Source organism: Pezoporus flaviventris, unplaced genomic scaffold, assembly GCF_033815535.1.
Source record: "Pezoporus flaviventris isolate CSIRO_AGI_PZ_B2104156 unplaced genomic scaffold, CSIRO_AGI_Pfla_v1 ptg000001l, whole genome shotgun sequence".
NCBI classification, from domain to species: domain Eukaryota; kingdom Metazoa; phylum Chordata; class Aves; order Psittaciformes; family Psittacidae; genus Pezoporus; species Pezoporus flaviventris.
This window is the reverse complement of record NW_026892549.1, coordinates 21,965,821-21,983,596: the sequence shown is the minus strand read 5'-3', so window position 1 is coordinate 21,983,596 and position 17,776 is coordinate 21,965,821. Positions and strand designations below refer to the sequence as shown.

General features: G+C 54.5%; 1 protein-coding gene across 9 annotated transcripts in view; it reads right to left on the bottom strand.

The window, feature by feature from the left end:
• Positions 1–4: 4 nt before the first annotated feature.
• CDH23 (cadherin related 23) overlaps positions 5–17,776 on the bottom strand; it is a 207,946-nt gene continuing 190,174 nt past the window's right edge. The window contains exons 38-68 of one of the 9 annotated variants that reach the window (XM_061447964.1): positions 17,626–17,745; positions 15,257–15,437; positions 14,223–14,356; positions 13,771–13,980; positions 13,486–13,593; positions 12,837–12,939; positions 11,846–11,971; positions 11,557–11,760; positions 10,874–11,332; positions 9,886–10,002; positions 9,133–9,357; positions 8,881–9,050; positions 8,458–8,595; positions 8,183–8,302; positions 7,578–7,755; positions 6,625–6,836; positions 5,904–6,098; positions 5,474–5,584; positions 5,092–5,221; positions 4,649–4,912; positions 4,364–4,525; positions 4,013–4,269; positions 3,688–3,785; positions 3,467–3,587; positions 3,217–3,296; positions 2,865–2,905; positions 2,497–2,557; positions 1,949–2,078; positions 1,752–1,874; positions 1,462–1,575; positions 5–588 (exon numbers count right to left, since the gene is read on the bottom strand). In XM_061447964.1, the coding sequence (XP_061303948.1) occupies positions 262–588; positions 1,462–1,575; positions 1,752–1,874; positions 1,949–2,078; positions 2,497–2,557; positions 2,865–2,905; positions 3,217–3,296; positions 3,467–3,587; positions 3,688–3,785; positions 4,013–4,269; positions 4,364–4,525; positions 4,649–4,912; positions 5,092–5,221; positions 5,474–5,584; positions 5,904–6,098; positions 6,625–6,836; positions 7,578–7,755; positions 8,183–8,302; positions 8,458–8,595; positions 8,881–9,050; positions 9,133–9,357; positions 9,886–10,002; positions 10,874–11,332; positions 11,557–11,760; positions 11,846–11,971; positions 12,837–12,939; positions 13,486–13,593; positions 13,771–13,980; positions 14,223–14,356; positions 15,257–15,437; positions 17,626–17,745 (5,019 nt within the window). In that variant the 3' untranslated portion in view covers positions 5–261. Of the gene's footprint in view, positions 589–1,461; positions 1,576–1,751; positions 1,875–1,948; positions 2,079–2,496; positions 2,558–2,864; positions 2,906–3,216; positions 3,297–3,466; positions 3,588–3,687; positions 3,786–4,012; positions 4,270–4,363; positions 4,526–4,648; positions 4,913–5,091; positions 5,222–5,473; positions 5,585–5,903; positions 6,099–6,624; positions 6,837–7,577; positions 7,756–8,182; positions 8,303–8,457; positions 8,596–8,880; positions 9,051–9,132; positions 9,358–9,885; positions 10,003–10,795; positions 11,333–11,556; positions 11,761–11,845; positions 12,183–12,836; positions 12,940–13,485; positions 13,594–13,770; positions 13,981–14,222; positions 14,357–15,256; positions 15,438–17,625; positions 17,746–17,776 lie in introns of those variants that run through there. The other 8 variants (XM_061447855.1, XM_061447864.1, XM_061447871.1 and 5 more) reach the window with 8 other exon arrangements.

The following is a 17,776-nucleotide window of genomic DNA, read 5'->3' as shown; positions in this document are numbered from 1 at the left end:
AAAATAATAAAAAAAATTAATGCTTTCATGGATAAATGACAGGCGAGTAAAAGCATACCAGTCCTGAGAGCCCTTTCCTGGGGCCAAGCTCTCCAAGGCTGCCGGAGCTATGCGCACCGGTTGGCCTGGATTCGTGCAGGGGTAGGGGGGGCCAAGCGCTGGTCTTGGGGTACCCCTGGCCCTCACCACAACCCCCTGATCTGTGCTTCATCCCCGCCGGCCCCAGCTTGCCTAGAGGAGCACCACCACCAGCACTGCTCGTCATAACTCTGTGATCTCCAGAGGGCTCTCCATGATCACCTCCCGCATCTTGTGCAGGGGGGTGGACTTGGCCGACTCAGTGCGGGCGTTGTGGTCACTGTAGCCCCCGCAGTCGGTGGTCAGAGTCTCCAGCGAGCGACCCAGCACCTTCTGGTCGTCCTCGGGTAGGCTGTTGAGGTCAGAGGCGAGCAGCGTGCCCGTGCTGCCGTGCACCACGTGGATGCCATCGGGACCTTTCAGCTCCACTGGCTGCTTGTGACGGAAGCGGAGGCTGCCTTGGCTGGGGCTGCGCTCCCCCTCCTCCTCCTCCAGCTCCTTCTGGATCAGCTGTAAAAAGTCCATGGAGCAGAGAAATCACTACTGTGTCCAGAGCAGGTCCTGCTTCCTGCCTCCAAACCGTCTGCAATGCTGGAGCTCAGTGGGAGGGACAGTACCCTCCTCTTCTGAAGTATGGTGATGAGGATCACCAGTGCGATGATGGTCTCCAGCCAGATTGCTCACTCATCTGGTGGGTGCACCAGCTGCCAGCCAGGTGGTGTGTCCAGCAGCAGCCCCCCGCAGCAGCCCAAGGGGATTTTGGACCCGGGCTGGGGTTTGGGGTTGTATGGGGCAGAAGGCAGACAAGGAAAGGATTTGAAGGAAGGCTGGAGGCAGATAAGGGTGAGGAGGGATAAGGGGACAGAAGGGTTGAAAAGGGTGTCTCCCATCCTTCTGCTCTCCTCTGCTCTGTATGCCCCATGTTTTGTCCTCCATGAAGAGGGGGAAGGCTGCAAGAGGAGTTGCTACTCCCCTCACCAGCCCTTCTGCACCAAACCCTCTGTCCCAGCCTTTTTGCCTCACAACTCAGATAAGCTCAGAGGAGCACAGGGGAGGGAAGGTGTTCCTGCATGTGTGTAGGGACCTGCAGCTTCATGGCCACCTTTGGCAGAGAGACAGGAGGTGATGGACAGAGCCCACCCAGAGACCGAGGGATAAGGAGCTGCTGATGCTCAGAGGGATACGAGAGCTGGAGCACTGTGGGGAACCAGCAGCCTCAGTGGAAACCCAGTGTCTGGCTTGTTTTGGCCAAGCAGAGAATGGGGAGACCACTGAGTGACGGGGACCACAGCTGCAGGAAGCGACTGAGAAGGGCTGAGAAGACACACTGCATCCCAGAGGGCACAGCAAGCATCTCCCCATGCCCATGCACACCACATCTACCTCCGAGACCGAGGAGCGGTCCCCCTGACTGGCGGTGGCCTTATGCACCATCCGCTGGGCAAAGAGTTTTTTCAAGCGCATGTAATCATCCAGGACCACCTTCAACAGAGAGCCCTGGGTGGAGGGGGAGAGACGGTGGGTTACCTGAGGGACACCGCTTGGTTGAAGGGAGGCTGACCCCATCCCAGTATTTTATGAAGCAACACCCTCCGGCACCGCAGCTGTCAACCTGGAAGCTGTAGCAGTTGGAGAAGACCCCTGGGTGGAGGATGCCCACGCTCAACACTCACCTTGATGGGTCCCTCCCGCATGATCTGCCCCAGCTTGGCGATGTTGTCGTACTCCTGGATGGCTGCCCGCAGGTAGCGGTCATCCTCGGGCTTGGCTGCAGAAGGCTCTCTCCCGAAGGTCCCCTGTGGGAGGAGAGAGTAGCTGAGGCACGGGCCTCGGGCACAGCACGAGGGGTCCTCTGGGGGCCGTGTCTCACATGGGTGCGGGCAGGGCTGTTCCAGAGGTCAGTGATCTCACTCAGGTTCTCCGGCAGGTCATCCTCGTGCTCTGCCTGTGCTGCCAGCTCCATGTTCCTGCAGAAGGGGTCCAGCCATACCGGGTTGGCCCTGCCCAGGGGAGAGGAGCAGCTCTCAGCACAAGGAAGGAGCCGCACCATCCGTAACCCCATCCAAAGCCCGGATGCTGAGGTTGTGCTGCCTCCTCCTGCCGCGTGGGGGCATGAATTCGGCTGATCTGGATCCAGAGGTGTGTCGACACCCACTGGTCATCTCTGCTTACCCCAAGCCTGGCCAGTATTGGCAGAGATGGAGCCACAGGGGAAAGCACAAGGTCTTTTGGCTTTGAAAGCTCTCAAGGCAAGCAGCCATGGCATGCCTGGCTGCATCCCTCTGCAGAGCAGAAAGGCACAGCATCTCCACATCCCAAGCATCTCTGGCTACAAAATGCAGGCATCCCTCTCATGGGAGCAGCATGTGATCCTGCAAGGTGGCAAACCAGGGAGGGGAAGGAAAGGGAGAAACTCACCCATCAAAAGAGTACTTGTTGGTGTTTGGCATGTCCATGATGTCCATGAAACCTCTGTTTCCTGAGAGAAGCAGGGACGGGAGTTAAAGAGTGGCATGTTGGTGGGCTGAGCAGTAAACCATAGGGCAGCATTTCTTTATCAGGGACGGAAATTCAGTGACCAGAAAGGCACTGGTGGCATGAGAAGCATAGTGGGATGCAGCTGGTAATGCGGAGCCTGGGAGCTGAGAAAAGCCTCCCACCCATGGGCCTTGCTGGGCAGGATCACTTCGAATTTACACCCCACAGACATCCCCCATGTCACCCCCTCCATGCTCTTTATGCACCCTGCTATCTCATGCATCTGGAAAACCCCAAACACTGCTCACCAGTGGAGCCAGCCACTATGGCTTTCAATTTCCTTTTGTGCCTGTGAAGGAAATACAGCGAATCAGGGAAGAAAATAAAGAAGATGCTCCAAAGGAGAGGGGGACACAGATTTGTAATAACCCTGCAAACAGCCCCTATATCTATAAGGTGGCATGCTTGGGGGGGAGAGCTGCTATCACTATTGAAGCCATTATACTTTGGGGGAAGAGGGGCAATTTCTGAACTAGGCTGAATCGTGGCACAGAATGTGTTGGGAAGCTGATGACCTCCTTTGCTTACTGGCATTGTCAGGGCTGGGAGCAGCTACATGGGTCCCCCTGGCCAGTGAGGCAGAGCCTGGGGGTTACTCACACTGTCCGGTAGTACCAGTTCATGAGGATGAAGAGCATGGCAGCCAGAAAGAGCAGGATGGCCAGCACGATAATCGCCATCTAGGAGAGCAAAGGGGTAGTGGCAACCTCCGGTACCCAGTGATGGGCACTCTCCTGAAATTATCTGGGTGAAACGTATCTCCAGATCACGGAGGGCCATGGAGGATGGGATGGGACATCATTACCCCACCTGCAAACAGCAGCCATCTCCACTCCAGCTGGACCATTACCTGCAGAGCTGAGAGGTCGTCTGGGGCCTGGGCAGTGATGGCAGGCTGCACGTCCAGTACATTGTAGTTCCTGAAGAGGTTCCTCAGCTGCTCCTTGTTCTCATCTATCATCTGAATCACCCTGGGAAGAGAAGGGTTGCTTGGGCATCTTGACATTAATGAGGCTCCCCAAGGACCCAACGGGCCAGGATATGGGTTGGGTGACAGGCCAGGTGACATACCGCTCCACATCCAGGATGCGGTTGGTCTCCCTGTTCACCACATGGATCAGCAGCTCTGTCTGTGCAAAGTTCACCCGACCTTTCTTGTCAACATGGAACTGGGGAGAGACAGCAAGGTCTGCACTGTGGGAGAGGTGTCTTGAAGTGTGCTCATGTGATGAGAGACCCTCAAGCATGACATGGGTTTGGACCCCTTTGATATGCCCCACCCTCATGTGTATGAGGACCTTCAGAGCTCAGGGGTTTATACCATCAAAGGACACCTTCCAAGCAGCTTGCAGAAGGTCATCTACCCCTCAAAGCAACCTCAAAGGTGGATGGTTACCTGCACATCATCTGTATTGACAATAGCACCCGTGATGTTGGACAGCAGGCTGATGAACTCCTCCTCGAACTGCCTGACTTTGTCTGGGATCTCGTTAATAATGATCTTGACCCGCTGGTCATCTCGCAGGATGTAAATCCCCACAATGGCTGTGTCATTGTGGCCCACCAGGTCAGAGGCCATGATGTCCACCACAAAGTAGCCAGGGTTGTAAGCCGTGAAGAGGTCAAAGGTTCGCAGGATCCCATCAAGGGTTCCTGGGGGAAGAACGGTCACAAGCCCAAGACTAGTGATGCTGGCCATGGGGTTGTCTTTGGCCACGGGGGTGTCTCTGGCATGCAGGGAGCGCACCTATGGTGAAGATGTTGGCGACCTCCTCAGTGTCATTGGAGTGCTGCTTGATGTAGCGGATGCCCAAGATGTTGTACAGGACCAGGCTGTTATTGCCTACATCGGCATCCACTGCAACCACTCTGATCAGCTCTGATCCCACCTTGGCATCAGTGGCAACCCCTTTGAGAGAGAGACAGGACAGGGACCTGGGGCCAGGCTGGCTCTCACTGCCCCTTCATGTGGCTGGATTTTACCTGGAGCACCACTGGCTCCTGGTTCCCCCCAGATCCCAGCACCCCTTACCCGCTGTGTACTCTGACTTGGTGAACTGGGGGGATTGGTCATTGATGTCATCCAGGAGAATTCGCACCTCCTGAAGGGTCAGGTCCCCACTAAGATCCCAGGGCTGGGCTCTGCCTGCTTGCTGGCCTTGGGGAGGGGTCCAATTCCTCTGGCTGGATGCTTTGACGATGATGGAGTAGTATGGCTCCTTCTCCCGGTCCAGGTCTTGCAAGACCTTCAGCTTCCCCTCTCGGCTCAGCTGGAAGTTGTTCTCCTGGTTCCCATCTGAGTGCAGAAAGGGGTACCCTGTTATTCCCCTTTGGGCTCAACATTTTTGAAATGCCACCTCACCCACTGACCAGGGCAGAAAGGCAACGAGGACATGATGGAAATGACAGAAACCCTTGGTGAGGACTGTACAAGGAGACGAAGAGCTGCCCATCCCCTCCCTACTTGGCACCCACCTGCTATGAAGTAGTAGACGATGGCATTGGAGCCCTCATCTGCATCCACTGCTCCAGTGACGTTCCCCACCACAGTGCCTGGCCGTGAGTGCTCCGGGACGGAGAGGACCTGGTACTGGGGACTGTCCTTCTACCAGAGACCCCAGGAGAAGGGAGGATTATGACAACTGAGCTGGCTTTAAAAAAAATTGGACAAATCCCATCATGCTCCCCACCATGATGATGCCCAGCAGTGCTCATGCTCCCCATCATGATGATGCCCAGCAGTGCTCATGCTCCCCATCATGATGATGCCCAGCAGTTCATGCTCCACCACACACGCTCACTGACACCCCCATCCCTGCATGCCCTGTATTGCAAACCCTCCATCCTGGCACCTTACAGGTGGCCTGAGGAAGAGGGGCTCATTGTCATCGATGTCATCGAGCGCAACCTGGAGGGGCTGCATGGTCTCGTAGGCTGGCTGTCCCTGGTCGCAGGCCACGATGATCAGCTGTGGAGAGAGGCAAAAGGGTGATCCTGGGCAAAACCACGTGGGGCAGGAGACACTGCTGAGGTAGGAACAGTGAGAACAGCTGGGGGACAGAGGATTTTGGGGGGATTTAACAGGGAATTGGGAATGGGCCCACCAGGATTCAACTCCCTGATGCCACTTGATAACAACCCAATTCCTGCTAAGTTGTGGCATCTTCACAACTGCTGTAGCTGACCTCATCCCCACCACATCATTTGCAACCCGCCAGGCCTGCACCAGACCCACCGCCTCGAGGACCTTCCCAACCACCCTGCAGTTGTGCTGCCGCCCGGCTCACGTTGTACACCGCCTGCTTCTCCCTGTCCAGCCGCATAGCCGTTTGGATCAGCCCGCTGACCGAGTCAATGCTGAAATACTCCCAGTCTTTGTTCCCTGCCCCAGTTTTCAGCAGGTTGTAGAGCACCTCTCCGTTGAGGCCCTCATCTTTATCCGTGGCGTAGACCTCGTAGACATTGGACCGCAGGGGGATCTCCTGTTTGCACATATGCAGCCCTTCAGCCCCAGCATTGCATGCTAGCCCCCTGCTCCCCCTACCCCTCCAAACCCCCTTGCATCAGGATGAGCAAGCTCCCACTGCCAAAATCCAACTGGAGGCTGACAACATGAGACCATGATTCCCTTTCACATGGTGCCTGCTCTATGTATATGCTGGGGACTTGCTGAGCCAAGCCTGGCTTCCCAGAAAGAAGAAACATCTTAAATGTCAGCATTTTGGCCCTTGATTATAAACAGGCTTGTCCCGCAGTGACTGGCTGTTTACTTATTTTGCATGCTGCTGGGTTTCTGTTCCCCAGAGCTGACCCAGCATCCCTGCTTGCATGTATGGAGAGGGGCTGTTGCTGACGGTCCAGCCCCATGACCTTCTTGCCACGTGTTAAACCAAGGTCTTGTTTCACCCTTGGTGGAAATGGAGATTGGATTTTGCCACTGGTAGGCAGGAGGACCCCTGGGAATGGTCTTGTCATGTCATTACCTCCCCTATCTCTCAAGGGATTTACCTCCTTGATGTGCAGGATGGTGCCATTGGGTGGGCGGACAAAGACAGGACGGTTGTCATTGATGTCGATGACCTCAATGTGGAGCATGGTAGTCCCCCAGAGAGGGGGATGGCCTTTGTCCGTGGCCACCACGGTCAGGTTGAACCTCTCATAGGACTTCAAGCGTCGCCGGGACGTGACAAGCCCGGAGTCTTTATTGATCTTGAAAGCCTCTGAGGAAAAAAAACCAAACACATCTCTGTCTCAGGACACTTTGCACCAGACAAATTGTAGTCAGAAACCAGTATACCAGCTGAAGCACACCCCTCACTGTTGGGAAATCCCCATCAAGGGGTGATGCAGCAGAGCTGCCCATCTGAGGTGGGCATGTGGGTGGTCTCAGGGTTTTCAGAGCATCCCTGCCCATTGCCATATCCCTGATATGTGCCAGTGCCAAGGGCCCTGCTCTCAGGCCACCCCTAGCTATGTTTTACTCCTGCCCAGGCAGTGGTCAGAGGAGCCTATGGGTCTCAGGAAAGTGAATATTCTGCCATTCCCCTCTACATTTATGTTGGCTTTTGCCGGGTTCCCATCACTCCTCAGTGTGCAGAGGTATACTGCATTTCAGGCACTATCACTATCCACCCAAAACCTTCTAGCCTTTTTTAGTTTTACTCTGAAGTGTGCAGTGAGTTTGCTCCAAGACACATTTACAGAGAAAGCACTGTTGTGCTGGGGGAAACGAGGATAAGGCAAGGGTGGGCGGCAGGATGAAGCCATAACATGCCACACCATGAAGAACTGGGTACTGTGGAGCAATACCGAAAGCTCTACACTTTCGGTTTTTCTCCTGGAAGTGCATGCACAACCTTGCTTCAAAACAGCTGCAGTACATGGGGTGTGGGCTTGGTCCCTATGTCTCCTCCATCATAACCCTCCTTCCTGGGGAAGAGCACCCCACCACCATTACCTACCAGCTCCGGGGCCCTCGATGCTGTAGGTCACGATGCCGTTATCCCCTTCATCCAGGTCTGTGGCAGTCATGGTGATCACCGATGTCCCTGCTGGCTCATTCTCGTAGACGCTGGTGCTGAACTGGGTCTTGCTGAACTGGGGCCTGAAGTCATTGATGTCCAGGACTGTGATCAGCACCTTTGACAAAGCACAGCCAGTTGGTGACGTGAGGCTGGAGATGGCTAGGCAAGCTCTGGAGGCTGCACCCCTGCTGTGACCCAGGGCTACACTCCCAGACTGTGGTGCCCTTCCTGCTATTTGTTTGGTTCTGCTAGCTGAATTCCTGCCTCCAACAATGGGGGCTGCTGTGGCTGGGGCACCCATTCACGCTAGAGCACTTGCAGACAATAGCATCACCCTCCCCTGCCACTCCTGCAGACATGCTGTCCCTGCAAGCACAAATTCCCTTGCACCATCCACCCCACAGCACTGAAGCCATCTGCTCTTCCTTCTGCCTGATTCCTCCCAAAGACCAACTAGTCTGCTGAGGAGGAAAGTCTGAGGTACACCACCTTCTTGCTGGTGACCACCTTCACAAGGGGTGGCGGGAGGAGGAGAACCCTACCTGCACAGAGTTCTCCCGACGGTTACTGGAGATGTCCCCAGGGTTGTCTCTGGCCACAGCTGTCAGTGTGTAGTGATCCTTCTTCTCCCGGTCCAGGGCTGACAGGATGTAGATGTCACCCTGCAGCACATAAAGACCTTCAGGTGGACCTCATCTGGCAGAGCTGGTACTTGAGAAGGGGCAGAAGGTGAGGTGTGGGAGCAAGGAACAAGGTGGGACCTTGTCAGCCTCCCCTCCCTTTCTCCCCCCTGTTCCAGCCTCAGCTGGCTCCTTACCGTATTGGGATTTATCCCGAACTTGCCCTCTCCATCTCCCAGGCTGTACTGGATGAGAGCAAACTGCCCAGAATCTGCATCTGTGGCCTTGACCCTCAGGATGACTGTACCCAATGGCACATCCTCAAAGACAGCTTTCTGCAAGCAAAGGGAGCAGGCGGGACTGGCTGTTTCATCACTTACACTTTTAGCAGGAAGTAACCAAGGGCACAGAGGGGCACCCAGGGGTGGGCACAGCTGGGCCCAGAACAAGATTTCACACATTCAGAGTACATTGGTTGGTTGACCATCTTCTTCACATGGTTCAAGCACAGGCAGAGGGAAGAGGTGGTGACCCTGGAGAATCCCCTAGCTCTATGCCTGACTTCACCAGGCAGGCACTGCTCAGCCCCACATGGACTTGAACAGGGGACCCCAGCTCACCTGGTAGGATGGCTGGCTGAAAATGGGATTGTTGTCATTGATGTCCACTATCTGGAGGTACACAGGGATCTCAGCAGATCTGCGAGGAGAGCCATTGTCAGAAGCTCGGACAGTGAAGTTCAGCCACTGCACCTCCTCGTAGTCCACCGTCCTGTTGGCCACAACCTTCCCTAGAGGATGTCAGACCCTGACATGAGACACCTGCCCCAGGCCACTGACCTGCCTCAGACTCCCCCTCCCCAGGTCACCGACCCGCCGACTGGTCTTCAAGACAGGCGTAGCCTTCCGGGGAGAGGTTCAGCAGCTCATAGGTGATTTGCCCATTGGCACCTTTGTCTGGGTCCACTGCTGAGATGGAGATGAGTGTGGTGCCCTGCGTGGCTCCCTCCAGGATCTTCTCAGTGAAATAGGTAACGCCAAAGGGGCGGAAGCGGGGGCTGTTGTCATTGACATCCAAGACATTGACTGTCAGCTTGGCTGTGGCCATGGTGGACACCACAGGTGAAGAGAAAAGGAAGAGGAAGTGAGAAAAAAAAGGGAATCAAAAATGGGAGAAAGGAAGGTTGTAAAGATGCAAGCATAAAACTAAATGGTGCTGGTTAATCAAGAAAAAATACAATCAGTAAAGCTGCTATGCCCTGAGCTGGCTGTGGGACGCCAACTTCAGACCTACTCCTGATTTTTGTGTGCTTTCTCACATGCAGGCCTCAATTTACCAGGAGCAGGCAAGACATGATGGAGATGGTAATGAAGAAATGGGTGTCTCCTATGGCACAGTTATGGGCACACAGCCCTCTCCATCCCCAGTGCAGCCCTGGCTTGTCAGGGCCATTCGCTAAAGGAGAACCGGAAACTGATGGGAGCTGGTCCAAGACTGGTCCCACTAGAAATGTTGCTGTTCAGAATAGAGAGGGAGGTGGGAGAGCAGCCAGCTACTCAGAAGCTGCACTGGGAAAGGCTGTGCCAGCCCTGACCCTGCACTCCCTGGGTAGAGCCCATGCTTACCATTGGGTACGCTGACTGAGCGGTCGATGACTTCACTGGCATTGTCATGGACGGAGATGGTGATCTCGTAGGTGGCCACCAGTTCCCGGTTGAGGGGACTTTTGATTTTCACAGCTCCTGGGAACCCCAAAAAGATGGGTGTCACAGGTGGTGCCTGCACCGCCCACACTGGGGACCCTCAGCAGACTGGTCTGTACCAGCCAACTACTGCATTCTCTGCTGCACTTGCTCTCCTGCCTCTCCCCAAAAGCTAAACAGGGAAAACACTTAATAGCTACAGGAGGAGATAACTTCCCTCCCCCTGCTTTCCGCCTCCTGCCTTCCTGCCTGCTCCCTGCTGCCCAGCTAACAGGTTCTTATGCTGCCTTAGCCAGGTAAGGGTTTGGGTTGTGTAGATGAGGGGCTTGGGAGCAACTGCTGCTGCTGCCTTGCATGATCCCATTTATGTTAGGCTCAGCATCCAGGTACCTTTAAGAGTCTTGTACTATATCACTTCCAACAAGGGTGCTTTTCTTTCCTGAGTCAGCTCTGTGCTTCCAAAACAGACGTGAGGAGCTCCTGGACCTCCTTCCCCAAGGGTAGAGCCCACCACCTACCCCAGAGTGCCCCTTCTGCTCCCCCAGTGAGGGTGCCAGCATCCGGTCTGCCAAGGCTGAGCAGCCCCCAGCCCACTGCGGGGCTGCCTGCCATGGAGATGGGTGAGATGGAGGGAGGTGACGGATGGCACAGAGAATGAAACAAGCACAGACAGAGACAAACCTGGTGGGCTGAGAGCCGGAAAGGAAAGAAACAGGTTAGTTAAGTCAGTTGACTGGGGAGAGAGGACAGGGCAGGGTGAGACAGAGCAGTCAAAGGACGAGAGTGGGGAGGCAGGAGGGGAGCATCATCTCCCCATGCCTCAGACACCTACCTCCAGGCAGAGAAGAAGAAGCAGCAGAAGCAAGGAGAGGGGTCCGAGCTGCCCACACTGCCCTTCCTGCTCTCCTACCTGTCCTAAAATCCACTGCAAACACTCCTTGCTGTCCGGGCACTATTGCATCTGTGTCATCGCGGGCCACGATCTCCAGCAAGTAGTATTCCAGGCGAGGGTGGAGGTCCCGGTCAATGGCAGTCATCTCAGCCACCACGGTGCCAGGCGCGGCTGACTCAGGGATGCTAACCGTCTGGATGGGGTTGATGAATTCAGGACGGCAGTCGTTGACGTCGTCGATGAAGAGGCTGACAGTGGCAGTGCCTGAGAGTGCTGGTGTGCCCTGGTCCACAGCCACCACCATCAACCGATAGGCATCCCGCTCCTCCCGATCGATGCTGATGTTAGCCACGCGGATCACTCCTGTGGTGGCATCAATCAGGAACTTGTCTTGGCCACCACCTTCAATCCGGTAATCCAGCTGCTGGTTGAGGCTGCTGTCAGCATCCGTCGCCATCACCTGGAGGACGGAGAAGCCTGGAAAGGGGGGACACAGCCCTCTTAAGCGAAGGGAGGAGGGCAGCAGCAATAAGCCCGCAGTCCCAAGGCAAATACTGTAATGTAGAAGGTTACTTTTAAAATTTCCCTTCAACCCCATCCTAGTGAGCCCCGACACTGGGAGCTGGATCTTCACAGTCCCAGGGGGACACCCAAGTCTCCCTGTCACCCACCCTCACACCCAGCCCCAGCCCTCTCCTGACCTGGGGGACTGTTCTCCAACAGCCGTGCCGTAATGGACGCTGGCTGGAAAATGGGGCGGTTGTCATTGTCATCCAGGATGGTCACTGCCAGGCTGGCGGTGCTGTTCAGCCCCCCTACATCACGAGCTACCAGCGTGTACTCCAGGCAAGGGTCCAGCAAAGCCTCTCGGTCTATCACACTGCCGGGCTTCACCGAAATGACACCTGGAGAAGGGGAAAAGCCCAGTGACAGACCCCATGGCTATATGGTGGTCCTGGGCTGGGGACAGGGACCTGATGAGTCACCCACCCGTCCTGTTGTCAATAACAAAGAAGTCTAGGGACGCCTCCAAGAACTGGTAGGTCACTATGGCATTGCTGCCTTGGTCACTGTCCAGAGCTAGGATGGGTCCATTGAGCACCGTGACCAGAGTCCCTGGATGGGATAATAAGGGTTAGGGAGGGTATCAGTTCCCCGTGGAGCCTCCCACAGCCCCCTCCCATCCCGGTGGTGCATGAGGGACAGAAATGAATGGATGGAGGAGGTGACAGAGTGGGGCCTCGCAGGGCACGAGGCAATGGGGGGGCAGCTGCTGCAGCCTTGCAGACCGACTCGTGAGGCCCAGGTGAGGCAGAGGAACATCCAGCTAAAAACAAACAGACAGACACATCCATCAGATGGGCAGCACCAGCACCCTGCCACCGAGGGCATCACCTGAAGGCACCCAAACCCTTTGCCTGGGATGTCCCTCGATGGTGGGACAGGGAGATACCTGAGGCCTTGGAGCAGGGAGCAATTTAAATGGCAGGAAGGCAAAAAAACAAAAGAAGAGTATTTCTAACTCTTTGGCTGGGAAACATCTACCTTGACAAGCTGGACTCTTTTATCCCTAACAGCGAGAACAAGGTGGCTCCAGGTACTGATGATGGAGGGATGGCACCCCATCACCTGCAGGGATGCTGGGCAGGTTGATGGCCTCAAGGCTGTCCCCAGGGCTCGACTCAGACTGCAGGTGCCTCTTGCTGCCTGAAGCCAAGCAGTTCCCAAATGGGGACAATTTCTTGCAGGGTTGTGCTTGACTTTTGCCAGGAAGGTTTTCCAACAGCAAAGCTACAGTGTCCTCAAGGCTGACCTCCCTGGCTGGTCAGCAGGACCCCCTCATACTCAGCATCCCCATTCCACTGATGCGCAACCTGTCCCTGATCAGCATCATGTCTCCTTCATGATGTCCAGAAGACATCTCCCCTTGCCCATCCCCAAAGTGAGTGTCCAGGAGCCACACAGGAAGGCAAAAACCTACCTGGGGATGAGTTCTCCATCACCTCGGCCTGATAGGAGCTTTGGGTGAAGAGAGGGCGATTGTCATTCTCATCTGCTATGGAAATGACCAGCAGGTCAAAATCCTAAAGGAAAACAGGGACAAGAGGGTGATGACTGCAACGTCCTTTCCTTGAGCTCACCTCCCACCTCTCCCACCTCCTGCTTAGTGCTGGTCAAAGATGGAGTCCTGTGCGGCCATGATGCTGTGCTCCCTAGACCACCCCTGGAGGGTCTGCAGGGATCCTCACCCCAGGACTGGGCATCCCTTCCCAGCCTGCAGCTTGAAGGGTGATGCGTGGGACATATTGGCAGAGTCAAAAGGTGCTCTGGTGTCATTGTGGTTGTCCAGCTCTCCAGCCCGAATTTGTCTGACCTTCTGTGATGTTTACTGCTGTTGCATGGAATCAACATGGGATGTTTGACTTGCCCTAAATCCTACTGGTCCAGTTATCTGCTGTGGAAGGGTTTGCAGCCCCATCTTTGTGACCCCTGGATGTTTTTTAAGGGATGTAGCTTCTATTGGAAATACTGGGGGTATTTCCTGCCTGTTTCTGGCCACGGCAGGAGCCCCTTCTCCCACCTGCCCTGCCACCTGCACTGCTGGAGGCCCTGGCGGTGTCCATAATTACCCGCCTGGCATTGCGTATGTTCTCAGGGTTGTCCTTCACTGTGACAGTCAGCCTGTACTCTGCCACCTGCTCCCGGTCCAGTGGGCGGTTTACGTAGACAATGCCACTCTACCAAGAAAAAAAGGAGGAAATAGGTACAAGGGACAAGAGGAGTGCTTTCCCAGGACACCTCTGGCCAGGGCAAGGATGCTAGACAGCATCCATGGGCGCCCAGGGAAGGCAGGACTCTAGGTACAGGGGTGCCCACCCTCCATGTCCCAGCATCCCACCCCCCTGGGGCCATACAGTGCTGTTGATGTAGAAGGCATTCTCTGTGTTGCCTGCTGTTATGTCGAAGGTCAGGAGAGCGTTTGGCCCCTGGTCTGCATCCCGGGCAAGGACGCGGGTGACAAAACTGGAGACAGGGGCATTCTCACTGAGGGTGATGTTCATTGGGAGGTTGAGGAGCACAGGATCATTGTCATTGATGTCCAGCACACGAACACCCACCAGGATCTGCAGGGAGAGAAACAGTGCAGCCACATGGCATGTATTTCCATCCCTCCCATCATTCTTTTGCCCCCTCCCTGGCTAAGAGGTGGGTTTCCCACTCAGCCTACTATGGTTTGGGGGAGGAAAGCCCCAGGGACAAGGGGAAGGAGAAGGAAGGGAGGAGAGTGAAGGAAGAGACCAGGGGGAAGGAGCTGAGGATGGGAGATGGCGCCCTGCAGCTCATTACACTGCTCCAGAGGACTCACCGTGGAGCTGAGGGGGGGCACCCCCCGATCCCGGGCAGCGATGGTGAGGTTATAGAAGGGGATGTTCTCACGGTCCAGCTCAGCATCCTTCCGCACCCGCAGCTCCCCTTCCACTGGGGAGATCACAAACTCCCCTGCCGGAGACAGAGGGGCCCTGCCTCAAGCCATGCTGCTGCAAGTGGCCCTTTTTTTTAAGGGAATGGCTTATTTTGGAGTCAGGGGACAGGCACCACGGCAGGTTTGGCACAACACCATAGCCTGTTATTGCAGATCTGGGAGGACTGTGGCAGCCAGGACTATCCTGGATGCACCCCCAGGTACCAGCAGGAGCAGGGGATGGGTTGAATAGCCAAGTAAGACATGCCTGTGCCTTGACTAAGCCTTTCTGAAGAAGTCAACAGGTCCCCAGGCACCTGCCCTTGCCACGAAATGGCCACAGCAGGGTGGGCTACATGGCATGGACTGCCCCAAGCCAAGGGGTTGTGTCCTGGTTGTTCTGGAAAGCTTTGCAGCTGAGTCAGGTGGGAGATGAGACTGGGCTCTGCCTTCCAGACACCCTGGGCTAAAGTCATCACCTGCTTACAGAGGGACAGCCCTATGTCCCCATGGCCAGGGATGCCCATGGCTATGCTGCCACCTCCTCTGGGGTGCTGGTGTGCATGGAGCTACAGCCAGGGGTTACAAAGCAACTCAATGCTCAAACGCCCTGCAAACCCCACAGGAGTGAGGGGACAGGGCTGTGCACTTCCAGCTCAGTTTCTTTTTCTGCATTTTTGCCTTTTAAATTTTGTTTGCCTTTATTGTTCAGCAGATTTCCCCCTCCCTTGCACAAGCCCCGGCCAACCCCTGGCCGGCCACAAACAGGTTAAGTTTCCTGTTGCTCAAAATAGGATTTCCTGGTTTTGAAAGGCTGAATCTGCAGAAGCGCTGGGAGGGAGGATGGCTTTGCTGAAACACTTCCGCCCTCGCTCCCACAAGCCAGGTTCCTCCATGGGGCAGCCAGAGGAGTGGCGGTACCACATGTCCCCACTCACCGAGGGGGTCCCCGGCGACGATGCTGTACTCCACTTGCCCGCTGGGTCCCGAGTCACCGTCGTGGGCCAGGAAGGTCCAGACGCGTGGGCCGGGCTGCCCCTCCGTGACATCGAAGGGACCCTCGTAGGGCCGCGGGAAAGTGGGACAGTTGTCATTGATGTCATTGAGGTTCACCAGCACCTGCAGTCAGGGGGAGAGCATGGAGGGCACTGAGGGGAGAGCGATGGAAGAGACTGCTGGTCAGGAGCATGGGAAACCATGGACAGGTGACACTGCAAAATACTTCCTGTATTTCTGGCTTTGCTGGGTTCACCAAACACCCAACTCACAGTCCTCGAGAACAACTCAGATTCAGTTACTCCTCATTCCTGATTATGCCCTTCTTACAGTGACATTATGAAACTCCAGCTGCACACAGGTGGGGCCCTTTTCAACCACGATGGAGAAGTCAACACAAAAGTTCTCAATATCCACATCCCAAAACCCAGACTGGATAGAGAAAAACCACAGACACAGATCTGATCACCAAAGCCACGAGTTCAGAGAGACCCAATCTCTGCAGCCAGCTGCACACTTGCTCACTCTCTTTCCTCCACCAAGGGCTTCATTCCTAGTGCTGAGTAAACTTCAAAAGATTTCCAGCTTGCATCCATATTCCAACACAAACCACCACCAACGCAGCTGGCGTGTTTCCCCGCTTAGCATCCCTTCCTATGACACACTTAGCTGGCTATAAATCAATGCTACAGATCTCAGAAGGAGAAAGTATAAAAAATTTTAGGACAGAGTAGACCTGCTGGCGAAGCTCGGGATCCAATGAACTTGAGCTTTGCTTTTTAGCTGAGTCGCACTACATAGAAGATAATATATAGCCCTATATTATACTGCATTGCAAAGAGGGTTATCCATTTTGTTTCAGGGAACTTATACAGTGGAGAAATGCTGCCTGAGAGTGAGAGTATCCAGTGGCTAGTAAAAGGCTGAGCTTCGGTGGTTACAAGAAAGATATTGGAAATTAAGAACTTTCTGACCTCCTGAGTTAAAGGATAGTTAAATCCTTCAGATGGGCATTTGTTACTGGCTAAATCTAATATTTACAGCAGAGTATATCTGAGTCTCTGCTGTTTCCTAGCAGTGGAACAAACAAACACTGGCATGCCTTATCAGGGTGATGGATTTCTCATCACTTGGGATCTTAAACAATCACCAAACCTCCTCCTAAAAGCTATGTTTTCATATGGTGCTGGCACAAACTCCCTGGGCTGTGTAGGGAGGGTGCTTCCTATCCCTTCCAGCTTCAGTACTTGTGCTCAAGGGGTTTCCAAGTTCATGTCTTTTCTTGGGCCAAGAGCAGGGAAAGCTCTGCCTTTGCCTTCAGCACATCAGCTGCTGCTGCTCCTGTCGGCAGTTACACCCCAGGTCTCAAGGTTTCTACTGCAGTTTCCCTGGGCCAGGAAAGTATCTCCAGCAGCATCAAATGCACAAATCTGAAGGCTTCCCATCTGCCCAGACTGGAGCACAGCGCTGCCTGACTTGTGGGGACTTTATCCATGGAAATCTGCCACACTGGCATCTCCCTTTAGAAGTGAGAAAAATGTTTCTCTTTTTTTTCCTTCACACACAAGAACTTATCATCTCCTTTCGAGAACCTATCTCCTTATTTGAGCTTAGCTTAATATCTGGGTGAGGTATAACGGTCCGTAATAGAGAGCCAGATAGAAAATCTAACCTATCCCTTCCACCTGAAGACTCCCAAATCAATCTAGGCATGGACAACATTTGCCATACAACCCGTCACATTTTGGTTTTGGTCACAAAAACACAAAAAAAACCAACCCAACCAACCACGAAATCGGTTTATTGAATTCCTGCAAAACATGTGTTTTGCACCTGTTAGTCTGAGCTCCCCACACTTTGAGCACCATGGTCCAGAAAAAATGGAAGAGTTATAGTGAAAATCAACAAAAAAAAAAAAGGGCTAGAGGAACGAAAAAGGATTTTTAAAAGCAGATAAATAATCTGAGAAGCTAAAGACGAAACAGAACTTAATACAATGGCAATGCTGTACTATCTACTGTCCATTCGAGCAAGAAGGTCCGAGAAAACACAACGCAGCTTAAAAGCAGTTTGGGGAATTTCTCCTATTTGTGTGTTTGCAGGATGAAATAATTGGGCTAATTTACTCAGGAGCGTCCCTTGCCTGCATGCCTGCAACTCACCATGAGGGAGTGACAGCAGCTGGGCAAACTGGCTGCAGCTGGGAAAAACAACTGGTGACCACTGGGAAGGAAATGTGAAACTGCTCACATGAAGAGCTCCTCAACCCTGCCAAGGCTGTGGTGTTGCTATCCTGCTGGCAGGTCCTTACCGTGGCGGTCGATGTCAGCCGTCGTGAGATGATGGGGCACTGGTCAGTGGCAGTGACAATCAAGGTGTAGCGCCCATGGCTGATCTCATAGTCCAGCTCCTTCACTGTGCGAATCTGCCCCTGTAAGGCAAGGGGACAGCGGCCAGGAGTG